This window comes from Rhopilema esculentum, chromosome 11, assembly GCF_057945365.1.
Source record: "Rhopilema esculentum isolate cy_ngs chromosome 11, ASM5794536v1, whole genome shotgun sequence".
NCBI classification, from domain to species: Eukaryota; Metazoa; Cnidaria; class Scyphozoa; order Rhizostomeae; family Rhizostomatidae; genus Rhopilema; species Rhopilema esculentum.
The window spans coordinates 15779837-15796676 of NC_142825.1; the positions used below are offsets into that span (position 1 = coordinate 15779837).

Genomic DNA, 16840 nt, shown 5'->3' on the forward strand with positions numbered 1-16840 from the left:
AGAAACTCGCTTCTATCGACTATGATTAAAGCAAGAAACATTTAGACAATATTTTGAGTCAAACTTTATTTTGTGTTGAATTTATCTAAGCGGAAAATCTGGCTTTTTAGAGGTGTAAAATAATTGATAAGATATGCAAACAATTTTCGTTTTGAAAGTAGATCCTTTTCTTCTAGAAAATACAGTTTAGGGCGACCCTGCGAGTTTAAGGTCTTGAATGTAAACTCGATGAAAGTTGAAAATGAAGAAGCCCAAAAGGAATATAATAAATAATAAAAATTAAGTGGTAACTGAAAAGCAAAAGAAAGGAAAAAGGTACCCATAGAGAAAATGTTCATAGAATTAAACTGATGTTAAGAATATGGAATTGTAGCCTGCGTTACAGACCATAACCCACGCTAAGAGGTAATAGAGCACCGAAGTGTGACGTCATCAAAAATGTTTTTAAAGTTTCTTAAATTTGACCACATAATCTAAAAGAACAGCATAAAATACCCCGTAAAAAGAAAAATCAGTTAGAAATGCTCAAAATTGGGCGAGATATGGCTAATGGAAGGTTTAAAGTTTGCTAACGGATTACCATTATTCTGGCCTGGTTCATAAAGTTATGAATCAAGACCAAATTATAGAGGTTTGATGGGGCAAGATTCTGTGCTCATGTGGCCATATCTGGTTAAAATTCAAAAATTTAAAAAAAAGGTTTTTGGTGATGTCACACTTTAGAACTCTATTGCTGCTTCAGATGAAACTAAATATTTCACTGTGTAGAGTTCAAGCAGGTTATGAGTTCTTAGCTATTTTGAATTTATAGTTGTTTTACAGTCGGGACTGCTTTCGGTAGAACCTGCAAAACAATCATAGATTGTATCGTCAAGCATTGAAAAAGATTGTTACAATAGACTGATACGCCTCTCCTAATCAGGAATTTAATGCTTTGTTTTATAATTGGTGGTAAGACAACCAAAACAGCAACAAGCTTTTAAGAATGTATTGACAGGCATGCTTTGTTGAGAACTGTAAAAGTATCATTGTAATTACTGCTGGGCGTTACACAGAGGTAATGCAGGGTTTTTGTTTTTTTCTTTCCTTTATAAGACACATGGCGATAAATGCATATTTTAATGAAATTTTTATACTGTTTTAAGATCCGTTATATAATCATTCTGACGCTGTTAGTGACAGGAACTCCATTGGTACTTACTTCAAAAGGTAGACAGAATCAGAGCTATTATATCGTTGAATAAAGTGTTTTGTGTTTGAGTTGTTACATGAAGTATTTGGTGTTAGTGTTGTTAGAAACATGCATTTGGTACACAATGCCCCTCTCTTGCTACGCCGCGCAATGCAATACTTGGTACAAACAGGTTTTACTATTCTTCTAAGAATCAAACGTTCACAGGTCTTCCTATTTTTCGGATATGCCCAAAATGAGTTAATGAAGTCTTTATATTTCAGATGTGTTCTACGCATCACTTGTTCAGTTAAAAAATGGCTTTGACTTCAATTGTCAATTATCCACTGTATATTTTTCATTGTAATGTTGATATATTTGCCACACTGGATTTGCAAAATTTATATTAATCTCATGATGTCGTTTGTATTGATCTTCAAACTGACATTTGTTCAACCAGTGGCGGATTTAAGGGGAGGGGGGCAACTAGGGGCAGTTGCTCCTCCCTCAACGAGTTGAAGCAAGTCTGGCGCCCCTTTTTGGAAATTGTGCGCCTCTTTTGAAGAATGAGAATCAGATGAAAAAGGTTCTTGGACCGATAGGTTAATTTGCTTCAAGGATTACCTCAAAGTTTTGTTGTTTATTCTGAAAAGGTAACTGAAATTGTTGTATACAGCGTACTCTCGTAACCAATTTTTGAAAACTTTTCAGCGCCCCCACAACCAACTGCCCCTCTTTCAAATTTGCTCTGGATCCGCCCCTGTGTTCAACCAAACAGTTGTCTGTTAGAATATCTAACGAACCAACCAAATAAAGGAAGGTTAAGATATGAATCCAGAAGTATGCTCTTTGTTTTTAGTGGCAATGAATGTTAAGTCTGATAAAAAGCATTTTTATGCCTTATAATTATCAAGAAAAAGGCATGCTTGGACAGTGAAAGGGTGGGGGGGGGGGGGCATAAAACAACGGCTTATCTAGAGTCAAACTCGTATAAGTCGGACTCGCATCAATCGGATTTTTCTTAACTCGGACAAAAATGCTTGGTACCATCTTTTTGGTATTGATTTTTAACCCACCATACTTGCATCCGGATTTTATAAAGCCTGGTTTCCATATAGCCGTAAGGCTGCCTGGGACTGCCTGCGACTGCTTTCTGCCATCTTCCATCTTCCACCCTTACAGTAGCGCCGGCAAATGGAAATTGCCTGCGGTATCGGTAACTATGCCGGTAACTAGGTAAAGTTTGAGCGGGAAAAACTGGCGGGCAAAATTCAACAACAAAGCCCTGTTTCAATTGGTTCTTGCACATCACATGATCCGTTTGAACAAAAGAATGCCGCAGGCAGCCGCAGGCAAGGCGTTTCCATTTGTAATTTGTTCTCGTTCAACTTTCTCCCGGCTCTCCCGGCAGTCTTACGGCACTTCAAACAGCTGCCTGCGGTACCGTTAGAAAGCGTTTCCATAAAGCCTGGTTTCCATATAGCCGTAAGGCTGCCTGCGGCTGCCTGCGACTGCTTTCTGCCATCTTCCATCTTCCATCCCTACGGTATCGCCGGCAGACAATTCTTTATGGAAACGCTTTCTAACGGTACCGCAGGCAGCTGTTTGAAGTGCCGTTAGACTGCCGGGAGAGCCGGGAGAAAGTTGAACGAGTTCAACTTTTCCCGGCTCTTACGGCAGCCTCCCGGTACCGCCGGCAGACAAATTACAAATGGAAACGCCTTGCCTGCGGCTGCCTGCGGCATTCTTTTGTTCAAACGGATCATGTGATGTGCAAGAACCAATTGAAACAGGGCTTTGTTGTTGAATTTTACCCGCCAGTTTTTCCCGCTCAAACTTTACCTAGTTACTGGCATAGTTACCGATACCGCAGGCAATTGAAAACAGAACGTTTCCATTTGCCGGCGCTACTGTAAGGGTGGAAGATGGAAGATGGCAGAAAGCAGTCGCAGGCAGTCGCAGGCAGTCGCAGGCAGCCTTACGGCTATATGGAAACCAGGCTTAAAGAATTATCTGCCGGCGATACCGTAGGGATGGAAGATGGAAGATGGCAGAAAGCAGTCGCAGGCAGCCGCAGGCATCCTTACGGCTATATGGAAACCAGGCTTAAGTCTGATATTTGCGTAAGTCGGCCATTTGTTGAAGTCTTCATTGAGTATTATAGACATCCAGAAGCAGTCAATGAGTATTATAGACGCTAGACAGGCATTTTACGAATTCAGTATTGTACATATGATCATATATTTGTTCTATATAACATACTTCATATGTGATGCTTTATACGGTTTATCGATTTCAAATTTCCCAAACTTTGTCTAAGATGAGAAATACCCGACTTAGATCCGACTTATGTGAGTTTGACTCTACAGCTTTTTAATTTGAGAGTTGTTTTCCGCTGTAAAAATCATTATAATAGATCAAGATTTGTTCTTCATTTATTCATTCTACATGATCTATAGGTAGCTAACCATAGCTTTCCACCAAACTCTTTTTTAGGATACCATAGCTCCTGATGTTTGCCCACCCTTTAACATCATCTGTCCTGGTTCTCCTTTTCTTTTCACCTGAACTTAAACCCTCCATAATATTAAAGAAAACAGAAAGCGCAGCTCTCCTTTTCGCAACGATCTCATTCAATTTAGGGGTAGTGTGCATTCTCTGTAGTACACTTACTCATTTCCTATTCTATCTATTTGCTTGATCTTTTCTTTTTCTAAATGCAAAACATTTGCCATTTCATAACGTTTTTAACAGTACATCCAATGTTGCAAAGATATATTTCTAGAGGAATGCTTACAATACATTTTATGAATGCCAATTGACAATTGTTACTTTGCTTGTAAGGCAATTTACAGTTCCTTTGCTTGCATAATCATCCTATTCCTACTTTTGAAGTAAGTATGCGACAGGGTTGTAGTGCTAGGCGGAGGGCTCAGGGGGCTGTTAATGCTACTTTTCTACTAAAATTTCTACTTTTACTATTGTTGTTCGCAACATTTTGTGCAAGAGCCCTCCTTGTTATTTTGATAGCACTACACCACTGATATTCGACATCCTCTCAAATAGAATATCTACATCTATGTAAGAATACTTAGTTCAGTCTACTGTAATGAATCTTCAGCCGCATTAATTCAATCTCTAAAGCTTGTAAAAAATGCAGATCTACTAAAAGAAATGATGGTGACAGCATTCCACCGAAACAATTTTTCAATGGCAGCCCAATGGCAGCAATACCCAACGACCTTTATCTGCCTGGCTCATGACTGTATGAAAATTTGTGATTATTTTGAGTTACTGCGCTCTTTTTTATAAGCATACAGTTTGTAAAAGCATTGAGACCCAATTGGTAAAGAATAAGAGCAACGTAAGAATCCACCCATTTTTGATAAGGAAGTACTTTATAATGAAGATAGTATTCGCACAGAATAAAAATTAAGGAATTTCTGGCACTGGATGGGAGACTACTAAGGAATATCAAAAATTAAGTCTTTGAATGCACACATTTTCTAATATATTTCAACCACTATTAGCAATAAAATGCACACGGGTATACAGCAGGTATAGTAAATTCGAGCAAATTAGAAACAATTTTTATGATGTCTGAGTTTCATTTAATATTTCCATTGAAAAAATTGATGATAAAAAAAGTTACGTTAAGTTTCACATGAACTTTAAAATGTAAAAAATGTGCCAACAATATCTATTGTTAATTATCTTTTAATTGTTTAACTTAATTTGCTTGCTGTTTGTTTATTTTATTTATTTTTCAAAAAAACACAAAGAGAAAGGTTTGCTAAGGAGTTGCTAAGGAATTTCCATTACTCAAATTTAACCGTAATTTAAGGAACTTTCAGTACTGAGCTTTAGCCAAATTTCTTTATAAAAATGCGTTTATGTCAAGCTTTAGATGAACACTCAGATAAAAGAACAAAGTGCTTGTGTTGCATTCTCAGAAAATCTGCTCTTATGTTAACAAAACAGAGTAGATTTGATCTGTTTATTACATTCGTGCTACTAAAATGTCATGCAAAATCGTTGCTTGGTATTCCTAGCGTCAATTTATTTACAATTTATAATATGTACTTTGTAGTTTGACAAAAAGCATTGTTGGAATACAAAAAGCATTGTTGGAATACAAAAAGTACAAAATCTATGAAATATCTAATTTGTTCTTGTCATGTAATCTTGCAATCTGAACATGACCAGGGTTGATGTTTTTTCCGATCATCGGTTGAGCAACCAGGCACATTGACTGGGTTTGTGCGGGAGCTGATATCAGAACCTCAGTAGCATGGGAAAGGCCTGGGGAAAATTTCATTGAAAGTGAGGGGGCGAAATGCCTATATTGCTGGCTCGGGGGTTTAGTCAAAGTGGCCCCCATGGCCAAGGTTGGCGGGAATAAAAATTTTGAAATATGACATTCTAAGTATGATCAGAAAATGCATCTAAAAACATGTTTACAACATGCAAGAAAGATCCCAGGCAATATTTGTGTATTGCATCAAATATTAAATGTAGGCAAGACAGAGTCAAATAATAGCAATCAGTAGTTGATTCAGGCAATGAACCCGAGTTCTTAATGCAGCAGTTAACAGCAGTGATGTGCCTAGACAATTTTTTTGGGGGGGGGGGGGGGGTGGCGTTCAGAAAAAGAGTGATCAACTTTTCTTGTTTAACCGACTATTTCTCCATAGACATAATTCATTAACAATGAAATAGATGATCATATACACACTTAATGATACCTAGTAAGAGCAAATGATGGCATAAAAGCATAAGGAAATTAGGTTTGCGGAAACTAATATTCCTGGAGTTTGCTTTTTGGGTGAATTCGTGAGCATCTTTTTGCGAAGAGCAAATTTTAGGATGCAAAAATGAACTACAGCTTCTTTTGAGCTCCTCATAACAATAGTTTCAGCTTATAAAATTTCCTCTAATCTATAGAATTTGATAAGAATTGAAGGGCAAATATGGCTGGAGAGCCGCCGAGATTTCAGAGACTCCCCAGGGGGCAAAATGGAAAGACGATGCCAAAAATTTTTGCAACAACACCCTTCAGATTAGCTTAAAATGCATCTCAGAAAACTTCTTGCAGTTATTTTTTTGCAGTCATTTCTTATAGTCGTTAGCTTGCTCCTTATAGCAAGTTATTTGCAATACACCCTTTTTTTGTATGAGCCAGTGAATTCGAGTTCAGGTTGACTGTTGTTTCAAGAATATGAGGGTGGATTGTTCTTAATTTGTTCTTAAATTAATAGGCTGTAAGCAGTGCGATTGCTAGCTTTTTCGCTCAAACGAGGTTTTCAGGCCTTATTCGCCAACAATGAGACAATCTTCATTTTCCGACAAGTTTGAATATTTGCCGAAAAAGCATCCAAACATGGCTAAAAGTCCTCGTTTTTAAGATAAACGTTGCTCAAAATTACATTTTTGAATAGCTCAACCTCAGTTTGTTCTTAATTTGTCTTTAACTTTTGACCAATGACCAACCATGACCAATGAAATGAATGAATTACAGGTTGAAATCTGAAATCCTTCGGCAATACCCTTGCTATCAAAGTATAGCTTATCTTCTTTATTGATAATTGCACAATACAGATAATTGTGCAGCATTGCTCACCCTGGGTGCTAGAGCCTAAGGGGGTCAAAGGATAAAGAGCAGGGAAAAGGAATTGCGAAGGAGAATGGAAACTTAATTTATGTACAGAAGAGAAAGGATTTCTTATGTACAGAAGAGAAAGGATGAAGAAGTGGGAGACCCTCCAATTTGTGAAATAGAGGGCCAATTTCTCAGTAACATTCCTACCAATTGAACCAAAGGTATACGAGAGGAAGACCAATCATTATCTACATTTAAAAATTCATTACTGCTCTTTTAAAGACGAATTACAATTTGTGGCCACCATTGACTGGGTATCATTGACTAAAAAAGTAAAAAATCACAAACCTGATGCATGCAGATCTACGCAATTACAGTGATGCAATCTTCATAAAATGCTCAGAATTACGTGGATTCAGTGTGTTGCAAATTTGTGATTTCTTCCAACCCAGTGAATGTCAACCACGGTATGCCAGCGCATCGTAAGAGATTGCGAGATGAACCGTGACTTTTTTTGTATAATTATTATAAATTGTCAAATAAATGTAATGTTGTTGTAATTGAACTCACCAAACTGAAAGCATAAATAATTTTGTAATTGTAATTATTAAGCTACAGCGGGCCATTTTTAGCCCTTTTTGTTGGATGTTTGCTGTGGCAAAGGTTCTCTTCAAAGGGCACTATTCCTAAACAGTGGTAGAAAAGCAGTGCTCAAAGATTAGTGTGCTGTGAAAAATAAGTCTTCTATTAAAGTTAAAAGTTGCTAAAGTAAAAAAAAGGAAGACCTATTATCATAGACTGGCGGTAGAGACAAATGTTGCCGACGTGCCCATTCTACAAATTTGCTGACAAAGAGCTGACGCGCATCGAGGAGGGTTTTTGGCAAATGCATCTATAAGCACAAATTGAGGTCAAGTTGGATCAATTTCCAGAAAATAAAAGGGGGAAAAGCAAAGGGAATCTGTAAGAAGAGTTTTTTAAGAGATGCTACTATTCTATGCGCCTTGTATCTTTTCACTTATCTTTTTAGAAAATAAAAGACAGAACGTAGAGTAGTAATCTATGCATTGCCTGTTTTGAATACTAAGCAGAGGCCAGGTGGTGCTACGGGTGTTTGAACAGCCCTTCAAATTCTTCAAAATAGGTATTTTGAAATTTCAGAATAAGCGGACTCTAAACTAGAATTTTCAATTGTATTCCTTCGAGAAAATTATTTTTTTCCCCGTCTGGGCACTTCTTTAGCCCGTTCTCTAAATTTTAAAGCGAGTTAGTTTACGGACCAGATTGTGTAGTGTTTTATCGTTGTAAAATTTCTAGCACCACCAGTCTGAACTTTAGTCTCTCATATCATTAAAAAACTATCGAATTATAAACATTTGCTAGATGTCCTAATTGAATTCGTTATTTTCTGTTCTGCAGCAGTGAAGCCAGTGATCAAAGCGTCAACTTATCATACAGCAAACTTAAAAGAGAGTTTAGTTTTTACAAGATCAGTGTTTAAAAGTCTCACTCGGCGTTCTCTTTCTTGTAATAGGTACCAAGTTGTTTAACAACAAACAACTTTTTCTTATTGTTCTTAGAACTTTAGGTTACAAATTTCAGCCTCAGATTTTGACTTAACCATCCAAAAGTTACTTTCTAGGTCATTTCAGTTCATTGTTAACCGATTTCTAGTATGTTATCAAAGATTATTATATTTCTTAATTGTCACTCCCCACACTTACTGAGTTTTTTATGTCTTCAATCATCAGCCATCAACTCTTATCACAGAATTGAGTAAAATCAAAGATAAGGCACTGAGAATTGTATATGAAACAGTCTGCCGACTTGAAAACTTTTAGACTTAAAGATATTGTAATAAAATAATGTAATGCAATGTCGGTTCACAAACGCAATCTATAGTACTTGCTGAAACAGATGGACAAAACCTAAAAAGGCCTAAATCCTTGTCTCTTGAGTGAAATTTTTAAACAAGAAACTTGAAATATGACTTGTGAAATGAGGATACCCTTGGAATTCGACACAAGGACAACATTTTTTTTCAGAAATTATCCAAATTATGTCTAAGTTTCTGTAAGCCTTCAAAAGGGAATAAAAACCTACAATATTGAGTGCAACTGTGAACTGTGTGAAGTGACTCTTTGAGGTTTTTCTATTTGATATATAACTGCTTAAAATAATTTTCTTGCATTGTAATTATTTTTTGTAATTCTTATAGCTCGCAATATTTAGCTTTTACATTGCTATTAGATTTATGCCCCAATCTAAACAACACATAAATTTCATGCGAATTGTTTTGTATCAACTTATCTTGGCATGAGTGTTTCAATAGTCCATGCACTTTGACATATCAAAATAAAGCAATTGTGTAAAAGAGACTGCAATATGGGAAATTTTAGCTACAGGGGAATTTATATGAATTTCACGATATGAGTTCTTTGGGATAACGCTGGGTTTAACTTGATAAGAGTTTGAGATATTTCAAGTGCGTGTTAAAAAAGAATTCGATTCTCAAACTTCGGAATTATATTATATAATTGAGAAAAGGGGGTCATGCTTTATTTTTTCTTGATCCAACTGTGATTGCTTGATAATAAAGTGAAATAGCTTTCTTAAAACCAGATTCTTGTTTTAGATTGAAATAATAGAATTATTGTATTCTCAGATCTTCAAAATGCACAATTTTTCATCTGTTATTTTCATTCATTTTTTTTGGTGTTCATTTATCACTTTCTCTTGGAGATAATCATTTTTGTAATTTGTAAAACATGCCGATGATACATTTCAAACACAGGCAGATAAATAAATAGTTTGTGATCTGAGGATGCCATTATTCGTCGATATCACGACATAATGTGATAATTTGATATGAAATTTGTTAGCACATTCGTTTAGCTTTTTCAGCTAAATGTTAAGTAAAGACTATTTTTCCTTACAATTAGCTGCTCATTACATCATAGATATGTTTTAGGCTTTGAAAATCTCCTCCGCTTCTTTTTGTGAGCTATTTTTTTCTTTATTGGCTCGCAATATCAGTTTCGATGTTTTGGATTTATTAGTAAATGCTATAGTTGTAAATTGATACACATTCTCAATTCGCTTTTGAGATAAATAGCAAACATTTTGTAACGAAACCTTGGTATCATTTGTCTTTGAATTCTAAGGTGGATTGTATTTTCTGTGTGTCTAGGCATAGGTTTTGTGGCAAGAAAAGTCGAAGACAAAAACAAATTATTTTTAATAACTGCAAAACTGGAAGTAAGATATTTGGTTGCACATATAAGGAATCAGATAAATTGAGGCAAACTTGTGATTTATAGACCACGACTATTGTGACTAAAGACATATTTCAACTTGCCTCAGGAATAAGTATAACACAATGTATTTGAGTCCGGATCTGAGGTTTTTGGTGACTGTCACTCATCGCAACTGAGTTTATTAAAATATCAAATCTTGGTTTGGTTATTAAAAGGTGATATGCCTTTCTAAGAACGTCACCCGATTTACAATTGGCAAGTGTCTTGGAAATGAAAAGCTCATAAGTATTGTTACGTGAGTTTATAAATTTGGTGGTTTCTGTTTTAATTAGGAGCCAAAATCTGCGTTTGAATGAAAGTATGAAAGCAAGATATCAGGTCAAGGCTGACAAGGAAATGACTCTGGACAACTATTGCCATTGAACTTAGGCCTTTGGTATAAGCAGAGAGGTTTTGCGGCTGGAAGATAACGAAGCATTTCATTTCGCTCTTACAAGGTGTCATGCTATAATGGATTGATGAGTTATTAAGGATAAGGGTTTTATCTTAACTGCTACACGATGGTTTCTTAAGAGATTCAGTGACACTAACGTAGACAGACAACAAACAACTTCTAACCATTTCATTTTTTATTCAATTCAGAAATTGAGTAGTTCTTTACAGTTACTGGCGTAATCTATACTTTTTGATGATGCTCATCTATCCTATAACAAGCCCGAAGTCTATTTGCGAAGTGATATCAACGCGTCTGTTTTGGATATCACTTGAGTAGCATCTTATTCTTGCCATACAAGCATTGCATGGTGAACGCTGTCAAGCCCCTTGATTCCTGTCTTCGAAAGGCGAGACATACCTGCATTCTGTAACTGATGGGCTGGAATAGAGAGGGTACATTTGGGGTTGAATCGGTAATATAAAGGTGCAGAATTCCTTTTCTAACTGTGGAGATACCAGCTTGTTAATCGGGTTATAGGAAAGGCTATAAGCATACAGCATCCATGGTTACGCTTTATTGAAGGCAATTCTTGGTCTACCTCATGAACTTCTATTCGCTAAGTTGAAGTTGTATAGTTTCAGCAATGATACAATTGAATCAAATTACAGGTACTTTAAAAAAAGAAACGAAAGGAGTCAAATTAGCTCCATTCATAGAAACTGACTTGATATGAAAGAAAGGCTTCCCAAGGAACACGTTTAGGCCTATTACTTTTCAACGGATACATGAAAAACATCTTTATCGTATTTTTATTGAAGAAGTAGCATGTATAAGTGTGCAAATGACAACGAATTGTGCCTATCAATAAGTGACAAATAGTAATCAATAAATCACTCCAATCTGCAAATATGCCTAAGGAATTTAAGCTTGCAATCTTAATCCCATTGTTGAAGAAATTTGGTCTCGAAGTACTAAAGCAGAATTTTAGGCCTGTTTCAAATCTAGCTAATACTTCTAAACTAATTGAGAGCTGTTGCCAATCAATGAATGGAACACATGACAATTAATGGGCTCTTTGAACCACTGCAGTGAGCATACAGACGAGGTCTTAGCACAGAAGCTGCATTGCTTAAGATCCAGAATGTTATACTTGTAGCGATGGATAACAAACAAGTCTCAATTCTCCTATTGCTTGATTTATCTGCTGCTTTCGATACTGTCAATCACGATGTTCTTCTAAAGCGGCTTTTCTGTCATATGTACACATGATCTGTAATTCAGCCAGGTACCATTTGCATAGCTTCAGTCGGGCTAGAAGGTACCTGACAAGAGAGGCTGCAGAAAAGACCATACATGCATTTGTAATTTCAAGGCTTGATAGCAACCATACCTTGATACAAGGACTGCCATCCTGTGAGTTAACAAATTGCAGAAAGTTCAAAACGCTGCTGCATCCTGGTGGGTACAAGCAGAAAATGTCACATAACACCAATTATGAGAGAACTTAACTGGTTAACTGCTCAATGCAGAATTCAGTATAAGATATTGCTATTGACATTCAAGTGTATGAATAACATAGCTCTAAAATACTTAGTTGATTAACGTAAGAAACGCACAGCTCCTCATGCAACAAGACAAGATCTGCAAAGAATGATATCCTGCTTGAAATAAAGAGAACTTATTTGGTAACACCTGGAGACTGATCATTTGTTCATGTTGCCCAATTTCTCTGGAATGAACTGCCGTATTCAATAAGGGCAGCAAATTCGGTATAAACATTTAGAACACTTTCAAAGACATTTTCTTTTCTAAGAAGTTTTAGTATAAACAACGCATAATGTATATTAGATTTTCTGTTTCTTAATTATGACTATATTATATGAGTAAACTAGCGACAACTGTAGATCTATGTAGATATTGTATTATGTCTCAATTGTGGATCATTGAAAGGTCGTTTTAGCTTGAAAAATATGCAAAAAGGAAAAAGACTGTCGAAATGGAACTAAAACAAGCTGTCTCTCTTCATCGCTGTGTTGGTTATCAGCTTAATATTATTCTGTCAAAAAAGTAAACATTACTTGATTTTGAATGATCTATCCCTACTGCTAAATATTTTTAAGACGAAAAACCATAAAAAGCTGGCCCATGAAAATATTCCAAAACACTTTTCATTCTTGTTTTCATTTCGTTCTTCTGTAGTAGCTTTTTACATATCCCATTTAATCAAAAGCTCTAGGAGTTTTTGCAGGGAATGTTATGAGCAACTGTATCAAAATTCTTTTTCAGATAAATAAAAACCCGACCGACGAGCTTACCAATCTCCAAACTATTGAACTAGCCACTGGGATTCAGTGTGGAGTAAAGCAAGTGAGATTAAGGTGAAAAATCCCTCTTGTGAAATGAGAATATACCTAATCGCTCATCCGTGAGTACTTAAATGACGACAATGCGTCGATAACAAAAGTAAGAGTCAAAAGGATCCAAACACAAGCCTTTTTTCATCTTCTTTTAAATTAAAACTAATCATAAAATATTAAAATGTGATTCGTTTATAAAACTCAAATTTACTAGCCTCAACTTTTAAGTTTTTTTCACTTTTGATGACTGTTGGAGTATTTTAGTCCTAATAAAAACGAGCAATTTCTACGTTTCTGAATGCAAACTCTGAACCCAAATAATCAGATTTCAGCATCAATTTGCTTCCACGCATTTTAAAGTTTTGAAATGAAGTGCATTGCATGCATAAGTAGCTGCCAAAAGATTATTGATTTTATCCCCAAGAATATTCTAAATTTCAAGATTCAGACACAGAAGTCAAAGGATGAGCCCAAACCTATGTAAGATATTTTTAGCCTTTTCTGTGCTTCTTTCATCGACATGTGCAATGCTCCAGGTAACAGTGACATACTTCTCCATTTTATAGCCTTCAAGCTATCTAATATCACCATCAGTGTCCCCTTTTTATATTCTGCAGTAGAAATAAATCTTAGAATAATCCAGATCTCGCACATTCAGACATCCTTTTGAACTATCAATTACCGATCATCTGTTGTTTCTTTCTGTTGCAGAAATAGCCAACGAAACATCCTAACTTGTAAACATTTTCTTGAGAAGTTTTACTTTTTTTATTTCTCAAAAGTTTGAACCATCTTTCTGTACATCCTGGCTGCAAATTCAAATGGCTTTGTTACAACAAGATTAGAAATTACAAACTCACATTAAATCGCAAACGCCCATAAATGATACGTTTTTATTCCTTCATATACATTGAAATATCAAGTTAACTCAAAATAGGAATTTAAAAGAAATATCTAAAAACAATCAGTTTTGAAAAAATTAGCGTCTTTCCCAGATCCCTCAATGTTTCACAATATTCTACTGGACACTGAATTGTTTTTTCCTCAAAGAAATTAATTTAGGCTTTCTTCAAATACAGGAAAATATGTATAAGAAACAGCAAGGACAGAAAATATAACGTATTTGTTTTCTAAAAATGAAAGTATTCCCCTTTCATATTATTTGCACAATCGATGTCTTATTGAATTCGGTTACATCTATACTACATTTTTACAAATATTCTCATTTACATTTCTTTTGGGGTAGGTGAATAACATTTAGATCTATGATTGATACATTCAAGGATATGGCTTTGAATTTTTTTAATCTTAAAAGGCCAGTTTCCCTGAAAAGTAGATTGGAATCTGACCTCTACATATTATTCGTCTAAGAACATTAGCAATATTAGTTTGGATGATTTTAAGGTACTAAATCTAATCTAAAGAACTGGCAATGTTTTAGTGACAGATAAAAATCATACAGAAAACAACTTTGCAAAGGAAAATTTTCGCAAACCCTATCCCGTCAGACTGTTGGTATCTTGAAAAGAAGTTATCTGATTTGCAGCGATAGTTTGGAAGCATTCTTGAGAAATTCCTTTTTTCACTAAATGCTTGATTTTTAACATTCAAACGAATGGATCCCAGCCATAAATTGCAGTACCCTTATTTTCTTACCTTTGCCTATCTAAGTTAAGAAATACCTTGGAAATGTGATTCATCGAAATGTAATTTTGAGTATGATTCGACTAAATTTATGCAATCTTTTAAATTATGGTTGGCTATGAGAACAAAACTGCCACGGCCTTGAGCACATGAAATGTTTGCTTGCAACAGAATCCGTTTTCAATGTGAAGTCTTCAGCTCGACAGCACTCCTGTGTTTTATCAGCCGAATAACAGGCTGTTGGAAGAAACTTCCAGTAGCCTTGACTGTTATAAATTTGTCCTCTACACAAGCCTGCGTTGCTACTTGCCAAAGAACTGATTCCCTGCTTTTGTCTTCTATATTTCGTCCTACGGTTTTGGAACCAAGTTTTTACCTGCTTTTCACTGAGTTCCAAATGTGAAGCAACTTTGCTCCTTTCTATCAGTGTCAAGTATTTCTTAACTCTGAAAAGCTCTTCTAGGAATTTTAGCTGAGCTGCGGTAAAAGTCGTTCTCTCTCGTGGGTACTTTCTTTTCGGTTCATTGTTCTCTAAACTTCCATCGGCGTTCCCACTGTTAGAGTCACTATCTTCACCGCTTCCAACTGTCCCTCCAGCGCTTTCAGGTAGACAATTGGATTTTGATGGAATTAAATCATTTACACACAGTTGCTCATCATTGTGGCCCAAACACATACGTTCAGCTGAAATGAAAATCGGAAAAGGGTATCAACATTATCTTGGCAGGGTTTTGGTAAATTTTAGAATATCCAGAGTAATGCAGTTGTAATTTTGTGGCTTTTAGTTTCGGAAAATTTATACCTAAGATATAGCTATATGAAAAATTGGATTTTTTTTAAAATTTCTGAAACTCATTGGCGATATTCAAGACGTCTGTTATCCTCCTTCTTTAACATAAATCTTTTCCCGGATCCAAATCACCTCTCGGAGGGAAACACCGAGGCTCGATTTAAAAAAAAATTTGAACAACCTAAGAACATCTAATATGCCCAGTTTTTCGATTCGATGAAAAATTAAAAGAAAAAATTTGTCTTTTTAAAAATTTCTCTCATATAACAGAGGGAATTTGTCCAGGTAATCAAAAGATGTCATGAAAAACTGTTATTCATTAGTCTTAGAAACAATTTATAGTTGATAGATATACATTATGTACTAGAAGAATCGATTTTCATATAAGAAAATAAACAAAAACATCAAACCTCAGCAAATGTTTTTGATCTAGTAAAAGAAGAGTGTACACAAGTGATATTCGTATGTCCTAGCAAGTGCAACTAATAGTTCAATATAGTTTTATTAAATAGTTCAATAAAATCGGGAAACTTATCAAGAACTTTCAAAACAATGATATAAAAACCCCTTCGTAACATTTCTAAAGTTACATAAAGAACTTTCTTGTAGCAAAATTGAATATAAACAGTCTCATACCAATTTCGTTTAGGCTGGCTCTTCCATCATCATGCACATCGTCGCCAGCAATTATATCTTTTATAAAAAAGGACTTCAATTTTCCTGGCATTTTCTTGTTTGCCAATTTTTCCATTGTTTTCTTTAGTAGGCAGAGCGATACTTACGGTCCACCTGAAAATATTTATAAAGTTTTTTTCTTCGTGCTTTTTGACCCAGTGCTCCTTGATGCCAAAGATTATGCTGCTGTGATTCACTCCAATTTCTCTTTTTGACGATTGATAAATAGGTCCTTATGATTTATTAAGAAAGCATAACAGCTAGCAAAGGCCACATTTAGTGCATCTAGATCACATCGTCCAAAGGTGTTTCGCCAAGATTGCCATATCTGTGCCTCTGGTTTGCATGAAATAACGGAAATTTGTGGGTGATATTTTGCAGTCGAATGCACGCAAGCAACAAGGATGTCACAACAAAGCACTGGGTCGCAAATCTCACCGAGTCATTTATAATCACGTGCGAGAACGTCGTTGCTGTGAGACCGGCTACAATTCCGCAGACACTTGATTAGCATCATCAAGCCAGTATTTCTCTCCAATTAACAGGTTCTTCGTTTGTATTTATTTTACTTTACAAAACAGGGTGTTAGGTCAAGTCGTACATCATCCTTAGCTGGAGGTGACAAGACATCGAAAGAAGTCCAGACTCCCGAATGGAATAACTATAGGGAGCTGGGACTTTGGATGCGTGGAAAATAGATAAAGAAGAAAGTTTGTTTGTACAAAACCTTACATCCAGGTGTTTAGTGAAATGAAAAGAAAAAGAGGCTCTAACAGCATATCAGTAGCGGCGTGTCCCCCATTTCTCAGCAGAATTAATTTTGTAATTCATATATAAAATCGATGAGGAAATCTTGAGGAGGGGTACGTAATATTTGGCATTACGTTTTCTTTCTGACAAAATTCTATGAT

General features: G+C 35.7%; 1 protein-coding gene across 1 annotated transcript; it reads right to left on the minus strand.

Moving 5' to 3' along the window:
- Positions 1-9952: 9952 nt before the first annotated feature.
- On the minus strand, positions 9953-16458 carry LOC148959084 (NK1 transcription factor-related protein 1-like). Its single transcript, XM_089111348.1, has 2 exons — positions 15891-16458; positions 9953-15148 (listed from the first exon to the last, which is right to left on the minus strand). The coding sequence occupies exons 1-2, from the start codon at positions 16003-16005 to the stop codon at positions 14571-14573; spliced, it is 693 nt and encodes a 230-aa protein (XP_088967474.1). The 5' UTR covers positions 16006-16458; the 3' UTR covers positions 9953-14570.
- Between the last annotated feature and the right edge of the window lie 382 nt (positions 16459-16840).

Bases quoted from the DNA above. Each gene is read 5' to 3' on its own strand.
- LOC148959084 (XM_089111348.1), bottom strand. From the start codon at position 16,005: ATGGAAAAATTGGCAAACAAGAAAATGCCAGGAAAATTGAAGTCCTTT. The intron at 15,149-15,890 runs GTATGAGACTGT...TTTTCATTTCAG, and splicing joins AGCCAGCCTAAACGAAATTG to CTGAACGTATGTGTTTGGGC.